We start from the raw sequence: 22,202 nt of genomic DNA, 5'->3' as shown, positions 1-22,202 counted from the left end.
GCTCTACTTTTTTTTTTTTTTTTTTCTTTTTTACCTTTTTCAAGAGAGTCTCAGTCTGTCACCCAGGCTTCAGTGCAGTGATGCAATCTCGGCTCACTGCAACCTCCACCTCCTGGGTTCAAGCAATTCTCCTGCCTCAGCCTCCCAAGTAGCTGGGACTACAGGCACCCGCCACCATGCCCAGCTAATTTTTGTATTTTTAGTAGAGATGGGTTTCCCCTATGTTGGCCAGGCTGGTCTTGATCTCCTGACCTCATGATTCACCCGCCTCAGCCTCCCAAAGTTCTGGGATTACAGGCATAAGCCACTGTACCTGGCCGCTCTAAGTTTTTAAATATGAAAATACTATGCTTGTTTAAAAAATATAAATGTAAAAATTAAAAAGTAAAAGTCTTCTCCACCCTCCCCAGTAAGCCAGGTGATTGAGAGAGTCACGGTCAACATAACCTCTGTCTTTATTTTAATGACTGCCATTTCAGAACTACATAGATAGGAAGATAAAGTATTTTTACGTTTTAAATTTAATGGGACATGAGGTCATAATACACACTACTCTACCACTTGTTCTTTTCACTCAGTATGACGAATACTTATCAATGTGACCTCATTTTCTATAATACTTGCATATAATTCCATAGCCTGAGTATACCATAATTAAATCTATTCCTCTGCCGCTTCATATTTAGGAATCTTTCTATCTTTAAGTGCCACTGAGAAAGGCCACTGCTTAAACCACTTATTTGTCAATTAATACTAAAACAAGAACTGCTGTGGACTGGCAGCTAGATAAAAAGCAGAACTTCAGGCAGACAGGTAGGAACATCAGGCAGGCAGGAATTAGTTTCTGTCGATGGCAATCATTACCAGACAGCCTCTGCCTGACCACCACGAGGGACAGGGGACTCATCAACTCCAGCAGTGATCAAAATTGATTTACACAACTCTCATTAATAAGGAACTCTACTTTATGATGAGTTGAAACCTACCTTCCTAAAGTTTCCATCCATTGGGCTTAATTCTGCTAAGGACACAGAATAATTATTCTCCTCAAACTGCCAATAATTGCTATCATATCTGCTGTGGTTTGAATATGTCCCTCAGAAGTCCATGCATTGGAAACTTAATCCCTGATGCAACAGTGTATGAGGAAAGAATGGATTAATGTCATTACTGTAAAATCCAGGTTAGTTATCTCGAAAACAAGTTGCTATAAAGCAAGTCTGGCCCCTGGTGCCTCTCTGTCTCACACACTCACTTCCACCTTCTAATTTCCACCCTAGGATGCCCTTTGTCAAAATGCTGGCACCATGCTCTTGAACTTCCCAGTCTCTAGAACTTTAAACCCAAAAAACATCTATCATTTATAATTTACCCAGGCCATGGCATTGTGCTATAGCAGCAAGAAAAGACTAAGACAATACTATATTGAAGGCTTTCTCTAGCTTAACATCCCCACTTCCTCCAACAATGTCTTCTCATAAGAAATAGGCCACACTTTAATGCTCACTTTCCTTCGGCTACACCTCAGTTTGCCAGTGTCCCTCCTAAAAGCTAACACCCAGATTTAAGCCACTGACCACCTGGGTGAGTGGTGACTTGACCAGCACAGAGTGGACCACTGTGGCCACCTGCCTGCCACAGTATCACCTGCTGCAGACATAACAGCAAAATAAGTCCTCTGAGTCATTTCGCCACATTGGACAAGCCCAACAGGGCAACTGCAGAGAAGAGATAACCCATGCATTTAGCTCGATATAATAATACAGGAAGCACTCAATTTTAAAAGGCATATTTATAGCTTTTATAGCTATATTAGTACTATAACCAGAAATTGAAGGTAGAAATACTCCCATACGATAGAACAAATAAGGGTACCTATGGCCCATACCTTTTCAGGAGTTATGTGTATTTTCCTTTACATTGGAAGAGACAGAAAGAAGTTATATCTTTCACATGTCCAACCAGTTGGAAAATAAGTAAACAGTGTGGCTCAGCGTCTGTTTTAGAAAACAACTAATTCTTTTTTTTAATTCCCACAGATGAAGCACTCGAGTGGCTAAGAATACACCCAAACTAACAACCTCTCAGTCCACTGACAAGAACTAATGTTTACCTGATAAAAAGTCATTCCTTTGCAAGGTTCTTTCACACTTCCTGGGTACACTAAACTTATTTGCATTTCAGATTAGATTTCCACCCTCCCATTTCACAATAGTCAAAAATGTTTTTCTTTCCATCTGTCATCTATTTCTCACTTATTGCCTTCTTCTGCCTCATCTTTTCTGCCCTAAAGTAACAGAAGTTACTTTATCATCCCCTTGTTATCCTCCAAGTTGAGTCTCTTCTTTCTCTTCCAGCTACTAACTAAAAACCAAACTTTCCTTCCAAACACCACCCACGCCCTCCTCACCGCCCAGGCATCCTATCTATTCATTAGGAGAGTCCCAAAAACACATTTAAGTCCAAGACATTTCAGTGGAGTCTGAGAATTGTCCAACTTAGACCATCAGAAATAAAGTCCTACAAGACAGAAAATGTCTATTTCTGACATTCAGTGCAGTAACAATGAAGCCTTTTCTCTACTGGCTTCAAAAATGTGATGGGGCTGACAATGGGAAATAACAGGAAACAAAAACGCCTATCTGTTGCCTAAAGAGTGCACTGAAACCTTTCCCACGCTTCCCCAACCTCATTTCATATTCATAACAACCCTTTCATGTAGGTATGATTAGCTCATTTTGCAGATAAGGAATCAGGCTCCAAAAGTTTAAATAGCTTGCCCAAGGTCGCACGCCTAATAAATACTGGCTCTGGGCCTAGATCCCAGCTCTTCCTAGTCCTATGCCAGTGTTTTTCCCATTACCATAGCAAGGTGAGCTCACAGGACACACCTCAGGAGGAAATCCAAACATCGGTTACACAACCTGGATCTGAAGTTTTGTTTACTTTTATTCGGCTGGTATGCTATAATTTCTCAGAAGCAGATTTTTGCATGGATTCTTGTGGCTTAGACAAGATATGCTTAGAATGATTCTGTAATAAGGAGAGACTGAATCCGGTACCTGAGAGGCAGAATAGCATTTCCAAGGTCGGAACTTAATGAGAGGCCACCTTGGTGAGCAATGGTAAATGCATGAAGACTTTCATTTGGGTATGGCTCTGATGTTTGATGTTATGAGGAGATAAAAATATTTCCCTTATTAAAAAACTATTCATTCATGAAAATGACCTGTGAGGAGCCTAAGAGTCAAGAGGAACCAAAAATCCTTTACATATGAAGAGTATTGCTCAGGTATTTTGTAGAAACCCTCGATTGAGATTTGTCTGATGTTTTTCTCAGAGACAGGGGTTAAGGGTTATAGGTTTTTGCAAGGAAGACCACAGATGTAAAGTGCTGTTTTCACCACATCATATTAAGGGTAACACACTGTCCACAGAGGTACCACTGTTGATGCTGACTTTGATCACTCAGCTGAGGTAGTGTCTGACAGGTTTCTCCACTGGAAAGTTGCTCTCCCCACTCCCTTTTCCACACTGTACTCTGGAGGGAAGTCACTAGGCACAGCTGACATTTAAGGAGTGGAGAGTTACATTCCACCGTCTTAAGGGTGAGTGTCTACATAATTATGTGCAATTCTTCTGCAGGGAGATTTGTCCATTTTCTCTATTTTTTTGCCTATTCAATCATTTATTTATATCGGTATGAACCCACAGATGTTTATTTTATACTTCGAGTTACAACCCAAAATTTCTATAACCTATAGATTATAGATTTATAGATCTATAACATAACTTTTTTTTTTTTTTTTTTTTTGAGCCAGGATCTGGCTTTGACACCCACACTGGAATCAGCAGTGGCTCAATCATGGCTTCACTGGAACCTCTGCCTCCCGGGCTCAAGGGATCCTCCCACCATGGCCTCCTGAATAGCTGGGACCATAGGCATATGCCACCATGCCCGGTTAATTTTTACATGTTTTGTCGAGATGGGGTTTTGCCATGATGCCCAGGCTAGTCTCAAACTCCTGGGCACAAGCGATCTGCCTGTCTTGGCCTCCGAAAGTGCTAGGATTACAGGCGTGAGCCACTGTGCCAGCCTAGACTTCTCTATCTAGTCTATACTTCTATAACTGAATGCTTCTTTATTTTGTTGCTCAGACTGGTGCAGCTTTGGCCACTGACAGCAGCTTCAGTTGGCTCCTATGTCCATTTGACATACTCTTATGACTTTTGGTTTTTCTGTTGGAATTCTTCCATACACTCTGCCATACAAAATGTTCCAGGTTCATCTTGTACATATTCTGGCCCAGTGCTAGAATCAGGCATTTCTCCAAAAAGCCTGGATCCTTTTACTGGAAAATGGTGTTAGAAACCAAGATCCAGGCTTAAGTGTACTCGTTGCTAATGGTGTGTCACCTTTTGTAGACCTCTCAGCTGACACGGAAAGAAATTACGTGTGTGTGTGTGTGTGTGTGTGTTTATGCATGCGCACAAATCCTTGAATATACACCGATCTATAAATATGTTTATATGTAACCATCTGTATCTATATTAAACTAAACATGAGTTCATACTGATACACTGATCATTTCATGCACAACCAAACTGTCAGAAAGTAAGAAGATTCCTCAGATGCCAGAAATGCAAGAAAAAGCAAAAATCAGAGAGACAAGCATGCCTGGAGCTGGCATTTTTCCCTGGGGTATATACCCATCCAGGTGGCCTAGAGTTTGGGCAAAGGAGACAAAGCAGGCTGAGAAGGGAGAGGTGGCAGGAAGAAATGAAGGTTGTGCATAAAATTAAGATTTATCCCGAAGCCAGGACCCCTCCTAAATTCTGAAGGGAGACACCTCACAGGGATGAGGTCCTCCCCACAGAGGGAAACAGCAAATGTGTTCTTATTTGGGCTTTGTCTCTGGGTAGAGGGACAAAAAGTGCAAAGACTCCCCTGAGAATGAGAGTTTGGGGGCCTAAATTCACATGCCCTGTGTGGTCAACAAAAATCCAAAGCAGCAGATGCATTTTAAGGGAGCCTGGATTGGGAATACCTCAGCTGCAGAAGCCTAAATTCTATCAAAAGGATTCCACTTTAAATCTGGTCTCAAAATATTTCCACAGATAATGCACAACAGAACATAAGCACCCAATCAAAAATCACCAAAGACCCTTGGAAATGTAAGAAGCCAGTCACAAAGACCACATACTGTATGATTCTATGTATGTTAAATGTCCAGGAGAGGCAAACTGAGTGAGAGAAAGTAGATTAGTGATTTCCAGGGTTAAGGAAGAAGGGGGGATAGGGAGGTAGAATATGGGAAGAAAGGAGGACTACTAATGATCCAAGGTTCTTTCAGATTGGATGAGAATGTTCTAAAATTCAATACCATTGTCACAATCTTGTGAATATACTAAAAAACAGTGAACTGGACCAGGTGCAGTGGCTTACACCTGTAATCCCAGCAATTTGGGAGGCTGAGGTGGGTGGATCACCTGAGGTCAGGAGTTTGAGCCCAGCCTGGCCAACATGGTGAAACCACATCTCAACTAAAAATACAAAAATTAACCAGGCATGATGGCGCATGTCTGTAATCCCAGCTACTCAGGAGGCTGAGGCAGGAGAATCACTTGAACCCAGGAGGTGGAGGTTGCAGTGAGCTGAGAGAGCACCATTGCACTCCAGCCTGGGCAACAAGAGCGAAACTCCATCCATCTAAAAAAGAAAAAAAAAAAAAAAAGTGAACTGTACACTTTACATAGGGGAATTATAAGGTAAGGTAATGAGATCCCAGAATAGAAAGAAGACATTAATGGAAAAACTGGTGAAATTCAAGTCTGAAGTTTATTTAATGGTTATATACTAATGTTGGTTTCATAGTTTTGACAAATATACCACAGTCATGTAAGATGTTAACACTGGGGTAACCAGGGTGAGATGTATGTGAAACCTCTCCATACTATCTTTACAGTTTTTTTTTTTTAAAAAGAGATGGGGGTCTCACTATGTTGCTTAGGCTGGTCTCAAACTCCTGAGCTCAAGGGATCCTCCTGCCTCAGCCTCCCATGTAGCTGGGCTTACAAGGACGTGCCTCCCATGAAAGGAAAATAAATTTCAGGACCCCAAAATCACTAAGCCAAAGGGAAGTCAAGCTGGGAACTGCATTAGGTAAATTTGCCTCCCATTTTATTCCTAAATAAGATAGCTACAAAGATAAAATGTTACAAACCACCCTCACAATCTGCCCACAAGGAAATTCCTTGTGGACAAAGGACAAGCAGAACTCAAAGCCATCTCTCTGCCCAAGTGACACAAATGCATATCCAATGGCTTCCTCTGCCCTATGGTTTCACTAAGCCAGACCAAGCAAAAGTGACTGTTCCTCTACGCTCCTCTCACATGTAAATTGTGTATTCAGGGAAAGCCTAATCAGAAACTCAAATGAATGCAACATTTGTCTCTTATCTACCTATGACCTGGAAGCCCCGTCCCCTGCTTCAAGTTGTCCCACTTTTTAGGACAGAACCAATGTACATCTTATACAAATTGATTGATGTCTCCTGCCTCCCTAAAATGTATAAAACTAAGTTGTACCCCGACCACTTTGGGCACATGTCGTCAGGGCCCCCTGAGGCTGCGTCACAGGTGCGTCCTTAACCTTGGCAAAATCAACTTTCTAAATTGATTGAGACCTGTCTCAGATATTTTGGGTTCACACTCTACACCTGGCTATCTCTATAACTTCTCTTTAAATCTAAAAATATTACAAAATTAAAAGTTTATTTTTAAAAAATCACCTCTCTGGTCACAGTGGCTCACGCCTGTAATCCCAGCACTTTGGGAGTCCGAGGCAGGTGGAACACTTGAAGTCAGGAGTTTGAGACCAGCCTGGTCAACATGGTGAAACCCTATTTCTACTAAAAATACAAAAAAATTAGCCAGGCATGGTGGCAGGTGCCTGTAATCCCAGCTACTTGGGAGGCTGAGGCAGGAGAATCGTTTGAACCTGGGAGGCAGAGGTTGCAGTGAGCAGAGATCACACCACTGCACTCCATCCTGGGCAACACAGTGAGACTCTGTCTCAAAAAACAACAACAAAAAAAAAAAAAAAAAGAGAGAGAGAGAGAGAGAGAGAAAGAAAAGAAAAGATCACCTAAGAATGTGTTCCATCTTATACGAAGCAAATGGCAATCTTTTAAATCCTGCAAGTCACTTTTTGAAATGCCCATGAGACCCTTGGCACTTTCACTTGAGGTAAAGAAGGTTCATTGCAAAATAACAGAACAAAGGTGATCTCTAAAGACCATCAAGTTCAAGACCCTCTTCAGGAAATGAGATGCATTAGTGGCCCACCCTATCTATGGTTGCCTAACTAGCATTTTCCAGTCTTCACTGATGGTCACTCTACCATCTTGTGACTTTTCTTAGTCAATTCATTGACATTTAAGTTCATTTCCTTTTGTTTAGCAATTTTTAGCCTAGTTGTTCTTGTAACCATTTTTCTTGCTCTTTTCTAACTTCTCCAGTTCTTCTAGAAACTTTGCAGCAGGGAACCAAATCTAGACACATATTACTCTAACAAACATTTGAAGGTTGCCAAGTATACAAGAGGTTTTTCAGCTCTCATAAAAGTCATAAGCAGTCAATTTCTAAATTGTTTTATAGCCCACTAGCTTCCTCAGGATTCTCTCTGCAATTGCAACCAGCTAAGATAAACAGCCATAATTCATCATTCATTGTTAATGTTAAATCAAGTTTATCCTAAAGTTGCCTCCTTACATATTTTAATTTCGACCTAAATGTTCTTCTGTACATCATAAACTTTAACAAGTGGAGGTGTAAACAGACCATACCTACATACTAGTGTCAATCACCGAGTTTTGGCCAATCAAATGTATCCAAATGTTTGAATCTTCTTCAAACAAGGCAAACGCCATCCTGTAATCAATCCAGCTGTTTCTGTACCTTACTTCCATTTCCCGTACTTCACTTTCCTTTTTCTGTCCATAAATCTTCCACCACGTGGCCGTGCTGGAGTCTCACAGCCTACTCCGGCTTGGGAGGCTGCTTGATTCGGGAATCATCCATTGCTCAACTAACTCCTTTAAATTTAATTTGGCTAAAGTTTTTATTTTATCATTATGATAAAACAGAGCTCCACTGTCTATTTTGATGAAATTATTGTTTTAATATACAGCCTCACTTTGCCCTTCTTTTAAACTAACAAAACTGGTAATGAGATGAATATATTTTCTAAAGACACTCTAAATACATCTGTAGACAGAAAAAAACCCGTGTACATCAACTTAAGTTTTGCACCATAGTAAAACTAAATATGAAACCGGGTAAACTTTAACTCAACAAGAATGAAAGTACCAAAAAAATCCAAAAACAAAAACAAAAAAACATAGTCTTTTATTCCCTTTTTGTAAACTCTTTCCCAGTCTGCATACATGAATAGGAAGAAAACCTTATTTTTGTCCTTCCTTCCACAATTTATATAAAGTGACTTTCTGAATTTAATTCTGTATATATGTTGATTTCCCTCCTTTGTGTTAAATAATGTGCAGGGCCCGGCACGGTGGCTCATGACTGTAATCCCAGCACTTGGGGAGGCTGAAGCAGGCAGATCACGAGGTCAGTAGTTTGAGACCAGCCTGGCCAACATGGTGATACCCTGTCTCTACTAAAAATACAAAAATTAGCCAGGTGTGGTGGCAGGCACCTATAATCCCAGCTACTTGGGAGGCTGAGGCAGGAGAATCTCTTGAAACCAAAGGGCGGAGGTTGCAGTGAGCCAAGATCATGCCACTGCACTCCAGCCTGGGCAACAGGGTAAGACTCTGTCTCAAAATACATAAAATAATAAAATAATATGCAGGTAAGTTAACATTTATTGTTTGGAGACAATAGGCAATTATCTTTTACTAGAATGCAGAAAGGAGGCTATAAACACCTCAACATTCCTAACGGACAAAAAATAGAAGCTCTTTGCAACATCTTTCTGCCAGAGTATAGTTCACATGTTCCTAAGGCATCCTGGCCTTACTCTAGGTGAGGTGAAAGAAGACAGAAGATTCCAGAGCCCCAAAGGTCAACTCAGTTCACCCATCATGTGGTGAATTGGAGAAATGAAAGCAAATTATACAGGTACAATCTTTTTAGCTAAGTCTACTAAAATTGGAAGAAAAAAAGTCTTGGTTTGTCGTCTTTACCTTCAAAATGTGTTCTTTTACAAGCTAAAACTAACCCTTTTGCACTAAGGTCGAAGGTCTTGAAATTCCAGAGCCAAACTGGTCTTAAAGAGCACTGTTTCCAGGAGATGGGGATATTAAGAATTCTGGAGAAGTCTACTGCCACCAGGCCAGTAGGAGGCAGAGTCATTTTTATCCCTAAGGCACAAGAGGTAAGGGAATAGTTAATGTCCTTATGCCCATATACCAAATCACTTCTCTCCATTTAAGGGGACACTGGAAACAAACCCCAAGTCTTCTGCCTCCCCCAGCTCATTGCTCTTCCACTCACAGGTCCCATTGCAAGTAGCACTCCCGGGTGTCCATATGCCTGGGAATGTGAGCAGAGGAGGCAGTGTCACCATGAAAGGACCCCTCTCCAACCCTGCCACTCCCCCAACACCACCACTTGCAGCATTTGCTAAAGGAGAAAGTGTAGGGTGACCAGTCCCCCACCAGGTTATTTAAGGGTGTATGTCCGCTGCTTGAACCTTGAAGGCTGGGCAGTCAGCCAAGGTCATGGTGCCCAGCCAAGGAGCAGGTGTCCCTGAGAACCCAAACATCCCAGAGAGTATCCGTGAACCTATTCAAAAAAAAAAAAAAAAATACACAGTTGCATCACTCAAACACAGGAGGCAAAGAGCCAGAAAATCATCTCAAAAGCAATTTAGACACAAGAGGTGATGAGGATCTCTAGAGCTGTCCTGCTGCCACCCAGGAGTGTCCCATATATAAGTCCTAATAAATTCATCTACTTGCCAAGTTGGACTTGTCTGAGTCATTCTTTGGTCTCTCAGCTCCTTCCCGGTTTGTGGGGGAGTTATAATTCCAGATTTTTCTCATAACACAAAACCATGACTGGAAGAACAGAAACAAAGCTTTCAGAAAAGGCAGAAAGGAAGTTCAAAAGTCACCAGAGCTCTATATATACAGACATGAATCAATCCCTAAGAGACACTGTTAAGTTGAAAGGAAGAAAGGAAGAAAAGAAGGAAGGGAGGGAAGGAGGGAGGGAGGGAACCATAGGCTATCACTTATGTCAGAAAATGAGACAAAAAGATTCTGGGCATATGTAGACACAGACCATCTCTGAAACCATGCAACTGAACCATGGAAATCCAGTTGGCCAGCTGGAAACAGGGGAAGCAGCGGTGAAAGAGACGGACCTTTCCTTATATCCCATTTTCTGCTTGTGACTTCGATAATAAGTGCCTGTATTACCTAATCGGAAAAGCGATTTTTTTTTTTTTTTTTTTTTTGAGATGGAGTCTCACACTGTCGTCCAGGCTGGAGTGCAGTGGCGTGATCTCAGCTCACTGCAACCTCCGCGTCCTGGGTTCAAGCAATTCTCCTGCCTCAGCCTCCCAAGTAGCTGGGATTACAGGCATGCACCACCACGCCCGGCTAATTTTTGTATTTTTAGTAGAGACAGGGTTTCACCATGTTGGCCAGGCTGGTCTCGAACTCCTGACCTCAAGTGATCCACCTGCCTTGGCCCCTCCAAGTGCTAGGATTATAGGCATGAGCCACCCTGCCCGGCCTGAAAAGTGATTTTTGTAAACTGCATCTGTATAAAATAAAAGCTTTTAAAAAATCAATAAAAAATAAAAATTTAAAAGAATGTAATAGATAAATAAAATGAAAACAGAGAGCAAAAAAGAATACCGGGGCAGGGGGTAGGGGAGTCTTAGGAACAAAGAAGTTTAACTGTGACACTCACAGTTAAACCACTTCATGAAATTTCATGAAATGACTTTTGAGTTTAGTAACTTCCTGTAAGTCTTAGCAACCTTTTGCTGTGTACCTTTGCTGACTTATCTGTTTCAAGTCAGCCACAGAATGATGAATGAGACAAAGTTAAAAAAGAAATAAATAAATAACAGAATATTTTAAAATTTTAACTCCTTGTTTGAAATAAGAGTTTAGGGCAACTTGAACACAAACTTTTCAAAGGTACCCTTGCTCTTCTCCAAATTACATTAGAACCTGAGTTCGCTATTTTGTTTTGTTTTTGTTTTTGTTTTTTGGTAAATAAACCTGAGAATGGAATATTTATAATAAAATGGTAGTTTGCTGGAAATCCCCAGCAATATCAGCCCAGAAACCTTCATTAAACCCTTTAAGGTGATTGTGGACTTTCAAACCCATCTCTCAAATTAATCAGTTTTACTAATGCATAAAAGATTAACCACTGATAACTTTAAACAATTAAAAACAGAGCTCCACTAATAAAAGGAAGTTGATAAATGATTCACCAAGGGCTTTTTTCCTTTTCTTTTCTTTTTTTTTTTTTTTTTTTGATAACTAAAAATCACAATGCAAATAGGTTAATGAATTAATCTTTTTGCAGATAGTTACATTTCTCAAGCTTTATTAAAAGAAATAGTTATCTTTTAATAAAGCACATTTTTAACCAGTACAAACTCTTTGGAGTTACTTTTCCCACTGATGACTCTCTATCTTTGTGTTTGCATGGCAAAACTACTAGAAATTGCTATTAATGAGACTGCAATAAGTTATCCCTTTATCTTGTTTACTAGAAGAGCTGACTTAAAGTAGAAAGCCTTTGAAAAGCACACAGTCACTGTTACTAAGTGACACAGACTGAATTTTTTATACAAGTCACTGGTACAAAAGATATTTCCAGATTTTATCTCTTTAGATATAATCTTTTAATGAAATTTTCCTTTATAAATGTAATTCCTGGCTGGGTATGGTAGCTTCCGCCTGTAATCCCAGCACTTTGGGAGGCCAAGGTAGGAGGATCACTTAAGTCCAGGAGTTCAAGACCAGCCTGGGCAACACAGCAAGACCCTGTCTCACTAAAAAATAAAAATAAAACAAATAAATGTAATTCCAAGGCCAAGCTACAGAATACTTGAGAGTATTTGACTATATGGCATCTTTTGTATGTACGACTTGACTTTAGACTGCTAAGGGAAATTTCTACATGTTCACAGAAATCTGAAACAACTGGGCCAAAAAAAATGATACTAATAGCTGCATTTATAACTGGAGGTGATGAGTATATGAACTGCACACAATGAAAATGGGAATGGAGTATGCCATCTTTAAATAATCCAAGATAAACATTTCACTATCAGCAACTGAGCCATGAGTTAATTTTCAAATTAGAAATTAGGCTCATTTAATCTGATATTCAGGTTCCAAATAATAAACAGGCCTAATTCAGTTGGTGAAAAGAACTGGCTCCCAATTTTTCCTTAATTAAGTCATTCATTCCAATCCAAAAATGTAAATAAAATTCCATTTCAATTCAACAAACATGTATTTAGCTCCTACTTTGTCCTAAGCATACAAAGATGATGAAGATTTATCCTGGGTGGTGTTAAATAAAATTAATAAGGAGCGATTGTTTTGGACCGAGCTCCTGCACTAGGCCCCACAGACCAGACCAAACCAGAATGGAGTCACTGGTACTGGGAGCTATATAAACAAACAACTTTACAATGGACCCGTTTTCAAAAACAAAAAAGCAAAAAAACAGGAGCTTCACAGCAACCAACAGAAAAGGGGCCCAGGCTACCTGAGCCAGTATAGGGAAGTCCCATCTTTTTTAACCTTATAAGGAAAGTAACTTTGCTTCTTATTCTTTGCTTCTGCTTTCTTCAGCCTTTTCTACCTGTAAAGTCCACCTCTTCAGCTCAGCTCAGCCTTGCCATTTTACAGATGGGATGCTGCCAGATTCATGAATCACTAGTAAAAGACAATCCGATGTTTAAATTCAATTTGTTGATATTTTCTTTTTGAATAATGATCCCTGCCCACAAAGAATGTGACTCTCTTCTCTTCCTCCTAGAATATTCTGACGGTCTCATCTGGCCCCTCTCCCCTCTAATTTCCCTCCTGCTTCTAAAGCAGCTGCTCCCAGGAAGTTCTCCCGCAGCACCGTCTCAGGAGAGGCCCAGAGATGCCGAGGCCCCACATGCGAGGCCCCACGTCCTCTGGCAATGGTGTGTGCGTTGAGCACATGTATTTCAAGGCTTACAGGCAAACAGCAGTTTACCAAGTGTCTACATGACTGTCTCATAGAAGGCACAGATAATTCACTCATCTCTGTATCTCCATTTAGCCCACTAGCACACAGCGCTCAATAAGTAACAATGGAAAGAAGCCTCTCAGTCAGGCAGGACAGACAGACCAATAAATATCGAAGACGTAAAGTGAAAGGCAGAGCAATGTAATATGGATAGAATGCTATGGAGAAACAGAGAGAAAGAAGGGGTTCATTTGGCCCTGGTGGGGAGGGAGAACTGGGTTGCAGAGGGAAAACAGGAGGAAAGGATTTTAGCGCCCAGCCTGAAAACAGGAACTGAGGACCAGGACGAGGAATAAACCTCCAAGGAGAAGGAAGTGTGTGTGTGCAGAGGCTGGAACGTGTGAAAGACACACCGTGTTTGAGGGATAGGAAGTAAACAGTCCACTGTGGTGGAAGCACAGCACACAGGGAAAACGGTGCTGGGATGCAGTGCAGCAACCAGAAGCACGGCCTCCAGTGACAGACCTGAGTTCAAGTCCTGCCTCTGCCCCTGCCCAGCTACAAGCAAGTAACATAAGCCCTGGGGACTGCTTCCTAACTTGAAATTTGGGGAACAGGCTGGGTGTGGTAGCTCATGACTATAATCCCCGCATTCTAGGAGGCTGAGGTGAGAGGATCATTTCAGGCCAGGAGTTTAAGACCAGCCTGGGCAACATGGCAAGACCACATCTCTACAAAAAATACAAAAGAATTAGCCAGGTGGGGTGGTGTGCACCTTTAGTCCCAGCTATTTGGGAAGCTGAGGCAGGAGAATTGCTTGAGCTCAAGAGTTTGAGACTGCAGGGTGCCATGATCAAGCCAGTGTACTCTAGCCTAGGCAACAGAGTGAGATCCCATCTCAGAAAGAAAAGAGAGAAAAGGAAGGAGGAAAGAAGAAAAAAAAGAAAAAATGTGGGGAAAGAAGGAAGAAATTTGGGGAATAACTTTTAGTACTGTATTAACTGAGAGAATGCATGCAGAGCAGTGCTGAGAGCATAAGCATTCAATGTATAGAGTTGTCAGTGTCCTTAAGCCAGACAGGTAAACTGAGGCCAAGTTGTGAAGAACCACCTCTCGTTCCATGACAGGAAGGCTAAAGCTCCAGGACACACTAGGCCTCTGCTTCAAATGCCAGGGAATATATGGCCATACCTGTGATCTCTCTGACCTCCCTTCAATTTTTGTCAAATCTAGCCAGCAGACTGTAACACCAGCCAGCAGTTTCCAGTAGGCCAGCCCACCTTCTGGACTTATCTGGAATCCTCCACCATGGAGATGGCCCATCCTCACACAGGCTCTGAGGGACAGTCCCCAATTCCACCAGCCCTGTCCTCTGCAACTGTGTGGACCTGGGGGTTTATACCTCACCATCTTACCCCCAACACATCCACATTCAATGCCCTCAGGCTGCTTCCAAAAGGCCCCCCCACCTGCCACCAGCAAGCTCTTCAGAACCACAAAGGAACTTTCCACCACATGAACGTGCAGCTCCAGGAAGGACGGCAAAGTTCAGAGTCAGTCACTGGACACCGCCTCATCAGGGTTCTGAGACCCTAAGGTGCCACCCTACCTGCCTAGACCCCTCCCACACCTCCCAACCCTCACTCACATTTTGCAAGTGCCACTTCTCAACTTGCATCCACGTGCTGCCCCTGACTTCCTTCTCCCCCTCCTCTGTGACTCATATTCCCACTCCCTTCCTTTCTACTGCTGACCTTCACAAAGCCCGCCCTCTGTTCTCATTTTACCACCACGACAGCAAAGCCAAGGTCAGAAGCAACAGGTCAGGGCTTTTCCAGACCCCCCATTGCTGCTTTGCACTGTTTTCTTTTTCTTTTTCTTTTTTTTTTGAGATGGAGTCTTGCTCTGTCACCCAGGCTGGAGTACAGTGGCACAATCTTGGCTCACTGCAACTTCCCCATCCTGGGTTCAAGTGATTCTCCTGCCTCAGCCCCCCGAGTAGCTGTGGCTGCATTCATGCGCCACCACACCTGGCTAATTTCTGTATTTTTAGTAAAGATGGGGTTTCACCATGTTGGCCAGGCTGGTCTCAAACTCCTGACCTCAGGTGATCTGGCCCCCTCGGCCTCCCAAAGTGCTGGGATTACAGGCGTGAGCCACCAAGCTATTTTCCTTCCACTATCCTCATAGGAAACCTTTCCTCCCTCCAGACTCCCCCACACTCCTAATGTTATGTGAGAAGATGCAGGCAGAGGTGCAGGCTGAGTGCATGACAGACAGCAGGCCAGGTCACACCCTCTCTGCTCCCTCTTCCTGCTTTCAGAATCTACCCACTTCTGGTGACTCCTCCATATTCCTGGACACCTTAGGGACCTCATAGTCTTCTCCACCGCAACTCCCCAAATTCACCTGGATACCGTCAATGTCAAGAAGGACAATCCATCAAATACAAACACCCCATTTCCCCTGTTTGCTACACTGAACAGACTTTCATCCCAACCCTCAGGTGCACACCCCGATTTTCATCATCACCCAGAAAGACTTCACTAGAAATCCTTCACTCGCATATCCCAGCCCTCCAGCTCTCTCACTTCCTCCACGAACCACCATCTCAAGAAGTTTTCCTCTTCACTCTTATCACCACCAACCATTTGTCAGCATCTTTTAACATCCGAGCTTCTTAACTTCCCAACAACCTTCTCTGGAAACTTCTGTTTCACTTTTGCTCCTGAAAGGAGCTGCTGAAAGAAAAAAAGCACATATTTGTGCATATTCATCGTCTAAAAATGTATAATTGTCAGCAGGTTGATTATATTCAGCGGCTCATTCAACTGACCTTGTCAGTGCTTTCTCAATTTCCCTTAAATACTTCTCTAACCCTGCACTCATTCGCAAAACCCCTGCTTCCTCCTCCATCCCTACCTCCTTCAGTGAGTACCTTCCATACCCCTTCACAAAATGAAAATCTTTTCACAACTTAAACCCTGCAATATCCTCCCTTGACTATAGTAATGGCTCTCAAACTTTAGTTGGCATAAGAATCACTAGGGAAGTGCCCTCACACCCTGATATTCAAATTCAGCAGGATAGGGCGGGATCCCAGAAACACCCATGGCAGAAGATTCTGATGACAATCCATTTATCATATTTGAGGAGATCCGATTATCAGGCCAAATCCAGCCCACTGCCTGTTTCTGTGTGGCCTACATGCTGCTGACGCATTTTACATTTAAAGGGTTAAAAAAAATCTAAGGAAGAACATTTCAAGACTTGTGAAAATTACATGAAATTTAGATGTCAGGATCCATAAACAAAGTTGCATGGGAACTCAAGCCTTGACTACAAAAAGACTTTAAATTAGTTTGGAATTAAGCTTACAAACCCAGCAAGATAACGAACAATATAAGGTAACATTTACCAAGCATTAAATGTAAACAGTAAATTCTACATGAGTCCAGCATGTCCTGTGGGCATCCCTTCTCTATTCTACCACGGCACCATCTACAAACCTGTACAGCACCTACACAGGTCTGTGACCATATACAGCCTCTACGCTTACATTGGCCTTTTGTTTCCTCCAGAGTATATAAGCCCTTGTAGGATGGGGACATTGATTTTTTTTCATCCTTGTATTTCTACCACATGGCCAGGTACCTGGCACTAATAGCATTAAATAAATATTTAATTGATTTAACAATGACTGGAATGTGAGCTGAGCTTTTAATGAAGGACAAGACTTAGATAAGAAGAGAACTGAAGGCTGGGCTTTGCAAGCATGGCCAAGGGAAGCAACCAGGACTGACAGCTCCAGATAGGTAAAGAAACTTTGTAGTCGGCCGGGTGCAGTGGCTCACGCCTGTAACACCAGCACTTTGGGAGGCCGAGGTGGGTGGATCACAAGGTCAGGAGTTCGAGACCAGCCTGACCAACATGGTGAAACCCCCATCTCTAATAAAAATACAAAACTTAGCCAGGCATGGTGGCATGCTCCAGTAATCCCAGCTACTCCGGAGGCTGAGGCAGGAGAATTGCGTGAACCTGGGAGGCGGAGCTTGCAGTGAGCCCAAAATCGTACCACTGCACTCCAGCCTGGGTGACAGAGCTAGACTCCGTCTCAAAAAAAAAAAAAAAAAAGAAAGAAAGAAACTTTGTAGTCATGGGCCCAGGTGAAATAATGAAACTCACTCCTGGTATCACCATTAGTCTGGGGTACCACGTCTTTAAAGCTGGTCTTCATTCATTCAGACTTTTAAATGGTGACACAAGCTTACATTAATAATCCTAAACATTTGCTGTTTTAACCTCAAAATTATTTCCTGGATTCTTATCTCCTGGTCTATTTTCCCCTTGCCCCTTTCTCTGCTGATGCTAAATGGGGGGGGACACCTCAGAGAGTCCTAGTGTAACACTGAATTCATACTTCATGCACGCACACACACACAGTTTGGGGGCACCATCAGGTAAAATACCCCAAAAATGCTTTGGTGGTGGGCAGAATTTCCAACCACCAAATTGGAAGTTCCTTAAAGCCTGGAAAAACTTTCCATTTCAGCTTTCACATCTCCTAGGACATAACTGTGCACTACACAAATTACTAATGTCAACATTATCATCTGTTTTGGCAACTGAGTCAATCTTGCAAATCTTTAGTTTAAAGGCACATCAAGTTACACTCCACAACCAAAACAAAGTGGGGAGGACAGGAGCAGATGATTCCTTGATTCCCCCAAAACGGGAAAGAAAAGTGCTTGCCTGATTTATCCTAAGTGAAGGTTTTTATTGGAGTAATCCTACTAACTACCGTAGCTCTGTACTTGCTCACTGGACAGGGGCCCATCATTTAGAAATAAAGTTTTCAACAAGCTTATCTTTGAAGCACCTATAGAGGCCCACAAGTCATCATCCCATTTCCTGTATTCTGCATCTGAATTACTATGTTCTAACTGTCTCTAATTAAGGGAGATAGTTTTACATTTCACATCTTTAGAAGGATGTCAGACTAATCAAAGTCCCTGGAAACAAAAACCATCGACTTTTCCTGAGTGTAGTCCTAACCACACACAGGCTTTCCTATTTAAGGATGCCACAAAGTTAACAGAACAGATAAATGCAAGAATCAGATGAAAAAGAATGAATAAAGAGTTCTCCACATACGAAGCAGAATGCTTACCAGGTATTTCCATTTTTGCTGATAATAAACGACTTGACACAGGATCCAGAGGCTAAAGACATTCACAGGAGTGCAATCAATCAGGAATTAGGATGTAAAGACATTAGGAAAAATGATTCAGTGTCCTTAAGAGGCATACAAAAAAACTATTTGAGTAACTTGAGATATTTATTTTATAATTTTGAGCGTATCCCAGACCAATCAAAAGTCACTCTCTAATGGGACAGGAGCAAACATGTATCAAGGCCTGCACTCTTATCCTCGGGTTACCCCCCAGATCTGGCTCCACCTTTATCCTGCCTGTCCTGTGCCATAGGAGGAGCCCCTGCAGGCTGAGGCCAGTAACTTTTGGGGGTCACTGTGAAGAGATGGAAGGGCTACAAGGTAGGAAGAAGGGCTGAGGTTCTCTCTTATTCTTCACGACCTCCAAGCTGGTCCTGCTCTCACAAATGGCAGTGAAGTTCCTCCACTTTCCCCTCCAGCTGCCCCCTACTTCTGATCTCAGCACTTCAACATCCTTTGTTGATTCCCTGAACCTCGCCCATGCCCCTCTAAGTAATTCATTAAAGTTCGTTCATTTCAGCCAATGGGGTTGGTTCCTGTTTCCTGCAAGGACCCTGTCTGATACAAGAACCTCCCTAATGTAAGGCATTTTACATCATATAAAATTTCTCAACCTCAAAATGTAGGTCTTATTGTCATCTCCCATTTTACACAAGGATGCTGAGGCTCCAAGAGGGTAGAGTACCAGCTGGCAGTCATGAAGGGAAGTTTGCTGGCAGAGCTGGAATTGCACCCAGGTCAGTCTGACATCTAAGCCCTTAAAAAGCCTTAAAAATGTGAAAGGGAAAAACACACAAAGCTTCCAAACTCGCAAGTCACAATGTAGCCTCCTTGGGCCTAAAATAAGCTACCTGGGGCACTGCCTTTTAAGTGCTTCCTCCACCAAGGGTCATCCAGACTCGCTCCTGCTGGAGGGTGGTCAGACTGACCTAAGAGCCAAGAGATCTCAGGTGCTCCTGGCCATGGCAAACATTTCTCCTTCGGTTTATCCCAGAAGTCCCTCCCTCGCTCCCAGTCTTAAACATCCATAAGGCTCTTTTGTTCCTTTTTATGAATTAAAACCAGAATTACCTTTATAGGAAAGTAGGCGATGCAATTGAAAGACATTAAAAACATTATTCTAGCACCTCCCAGCCGTAACTTGCCATGGTCCTTTAGCCATACAAAAAGCCTTCCTGGAGTCTCTCTAGCTATGTAGAAGAGCTTAGAAGAGAAAATGCAATTAAAATACCCTCTGATATGGAGTGGAGAGGTAAGTACAAAACAAACTCCCCTTAAGGAAATTCAGCTATGAGTTTTATTTAATTTCAGAACTAAAGAATTTGCTATTATGTCTGCCTCTGCCTGGGTCCCTGGGGCTATCTCATCCTCACCAGAAACTGAAGAATAATTTACAAAAGCACAAATGCTTTGGCACCTGAAACCCTTCCCAAGTTCCTGACTTTCTCGATTTTGCGACTGATGAGAACACAATGGTCGCATCAGGTGGAGTTCTCAGTGAGGTCCTCAGAGTGAGCCAGGTATGAGGGTGGCTCAGTGAACAGGACCCGAATAAGGCAAATGTCCAGGTTTCACTTTCTCATTGCTGAAGGGGTGTGCGGAAAGGGCAGCAGGTGTGCTCTTGTTAAAAGGAAAGGAAAAGGAGCACGGGTGAGAGGAAGGGGAAGAAAATCGGGCAAAAAGCATGAAACAAAACAGGAGCGCAGTGGGTCCTCCCCCCGCATGCCCTGCCCATTTCCATTTAAATCAACATTTACTGATTGGATCACTACTAAGCATCCCGCAGATCTAGCCTGCAGCACCTGAAGAGACAAGGAAATGCGTAAAACAGACTTCATCTTCAGGAAGGTTTCTTGCCAGGAATCACTGTTGTTACCATTTTTAATTTTAATGGTTGTAGATAATTCCTGGGCAGTTCAAATAACTCTGCTGGGGCCCCTCTCGTCCCACTAACCTGTCCTACTCAGAAGCTCCAGCCCCAGGCATATGAGCCAACCGAACCCTGGGAAAACCGGTGTCCTTGTGTGTCCCGCATCACACATGGTACAAAGTAACTGTCACCCCTGAACAAGCCTCGCCGCAGAAGTCTAAAACCCAGGTCTTGCATTCAAAATCTATAGACTACAGTCTACAGATTAATCGCCCTTATTTTTTAAGTAGGGTCATCTAAGTTAAAAATAATAACGACTTGAGGACACTGATGAAAGAAACTCTGGTTTCATTTATCTGACTACTTCAGAACTTGAACTTGATTACAGAAAACGAGGCAATCCCAAACTTAAAGAAAAAAATCTTAAGAAAAAAAAAAAAAAAAAAGTTCAGTCAGTCGAACTTGCCGTGCAGGCTGTACCAATATTTTTCACACAAGGAGAAAAACACTAACACCAACTCAAGAAGAAGAAAAAAAAAAAAAAGCCAACTGTCTAGTGTGTGGCTGTAAAATACGCCATGGAGGCGGAGGGACGGTGGATAACACTTTCGCCCGCCCCATGCCCGCGATCGCTGGGGAGCTGGGGTCGCTGCGCTCGCGGCCCACAGTTACCTGGTCCAGCGGGATGCCCAGGAGCTCGCTGAGCGGGTGCAGGCATGTGGAGCCCGTGGTGCGGTAGGAGAGGCTGGACGGCTGCGGCTCTGCTGCCATCCTGCATCTTCGGGAGGTGGCTGCCCCGGTCTCAGCCCGCAACACCCCCTGCTCGGCGTCCTCCCGCCCGGGTGCTCGTGAGTGGTTGCCCCGAGGGGCGCACGGCTGCCTGGTTCGCGGGGGAGCGAACGGGAGGCCGGGGGACACGAACCGGCGCAAACTCTCGGGGCGCAAACTTGGCGTTGGCGCTGGCGCTGCAGCCGCGGGCGCCGTAGGAGGGCCGGGCCCAGTGCGCCCCGCTTCCCGCTCCCTTCCTCTCCGCGCCCATTGGCCTGGCCGCTCGGGACGGCCCCGAGAGGAGGGAAGGAGGGAGGAAAAGTGGGGACTCCGAGCCCGGCCCCCGAGCGCCGCCCGTCCCGCCCAGCCCGGCCTGCACCGAGGCTGACCAGGAGAGGGAAAGCGACGCCAGCGGGCGCCGCCGCCTGGCCCTGCAGCTGGAGGCGGGACGCGCCTTTCCTCCTCCTGGGCTGACCGTCCTAGCCCCCCCGCCAGGAGCAAAGACCTCACCCAGCGGGCGCCTTCCACTACAGAGCACCACCCACCCCGCCCCACCCTGTTTTGGTTTCGTCGCCGCCGCAGTCGAAGCGGCTGAGTGGCTGTGTTTCCCTTTCAAGCCCCAAAGTGTTCCTCTGCCAGTGGCTGGAAGCTCGAGAGACCCTGCGCTGCTAGAGAATGCCGCAGCCACCAGACTCCCTACTTCCTTTACCCTCCTCTGCGCTAAGCATAGTTTCCTACACCCTGATCTGACATGCTCGGTGTCACACAAGCAAATACAGGAGACTGCTAGCTTCGGGTCACTTCCGTCTCTGTGGAGTGAGAATTATTTCACCTCTATAAGAAACGGTGTTTACTGTTATACTATGTGCATTCTGATAAGTCATTTGCATGCCACAGGTCCTCAAAAAAGGTGCCTTGCTCCTTAACTTCTCTGCCCCCAGACACCTATGCATCACTGTTACTTGGAAAACTTTTCCAAGTTATTGCTAGGTTCTGAGAAACATAAAAATCTTGAAGATCCTTTCCAGGAATCGCTAGCTAATGAAAAGGGGTTTCAGGAAGGCAATATTCCAGGCTGCTGGGTAGAAAACGAAAGAAAGTGA

The 22,202-nt window shown here is 43.5% G+C and overlaps 1 protein-coding gene across 2 annotated transcripts in view; it reads right to left on the bottom strand.

Moving 5' to 3' along the window:
- The window catches only part of MBOAT1 (membrane bound O-acyltransferase domain containing 1), a 114,686-nt gene extending 93,164 nt beyond the window's left edge, over positions 1–21,522 (bottom strand). Inside the window, exon 1 of one of the 2 annotated variants that reach the window (XM_023209768.2) lies at positions 21,004–21,522. In XM_023209768.2, coding sequence (XP_023065536.2) covers positions 21,004–21,102 — 99 coding nt within the window. In that variant the 5' untranslated portion in view covers positions 21,103–21,522. Of the gene's footprint in view, positions 1–15,876; positions 15,897–21,003 lie in introns of those variants that run through there. The other variant, XM_023209769.2, reaches the window with a different exon arrangement.
- Positions 21,523–22,202: the final 680 nt, after the last annotated feature.

This window comes from Piliocolobus tephrosceles, chromosome 5 (assembly GCF_002776525.5).
Source record: "Piliocolobus tephrosceles isolate RC106 chromosome 5, ASM277652v3, whole genome shotgun sequence".
Taxonomy (NCBI): Eukaryota; Metazoa; Chordata; class Mammalia; order Primates; family Cercopithecidae; genus Piliocolobus; species Piliocolobus tephrosceles.
This window is presented reverse-complemented; position numbering and strand designations above follow the sequence as displayed.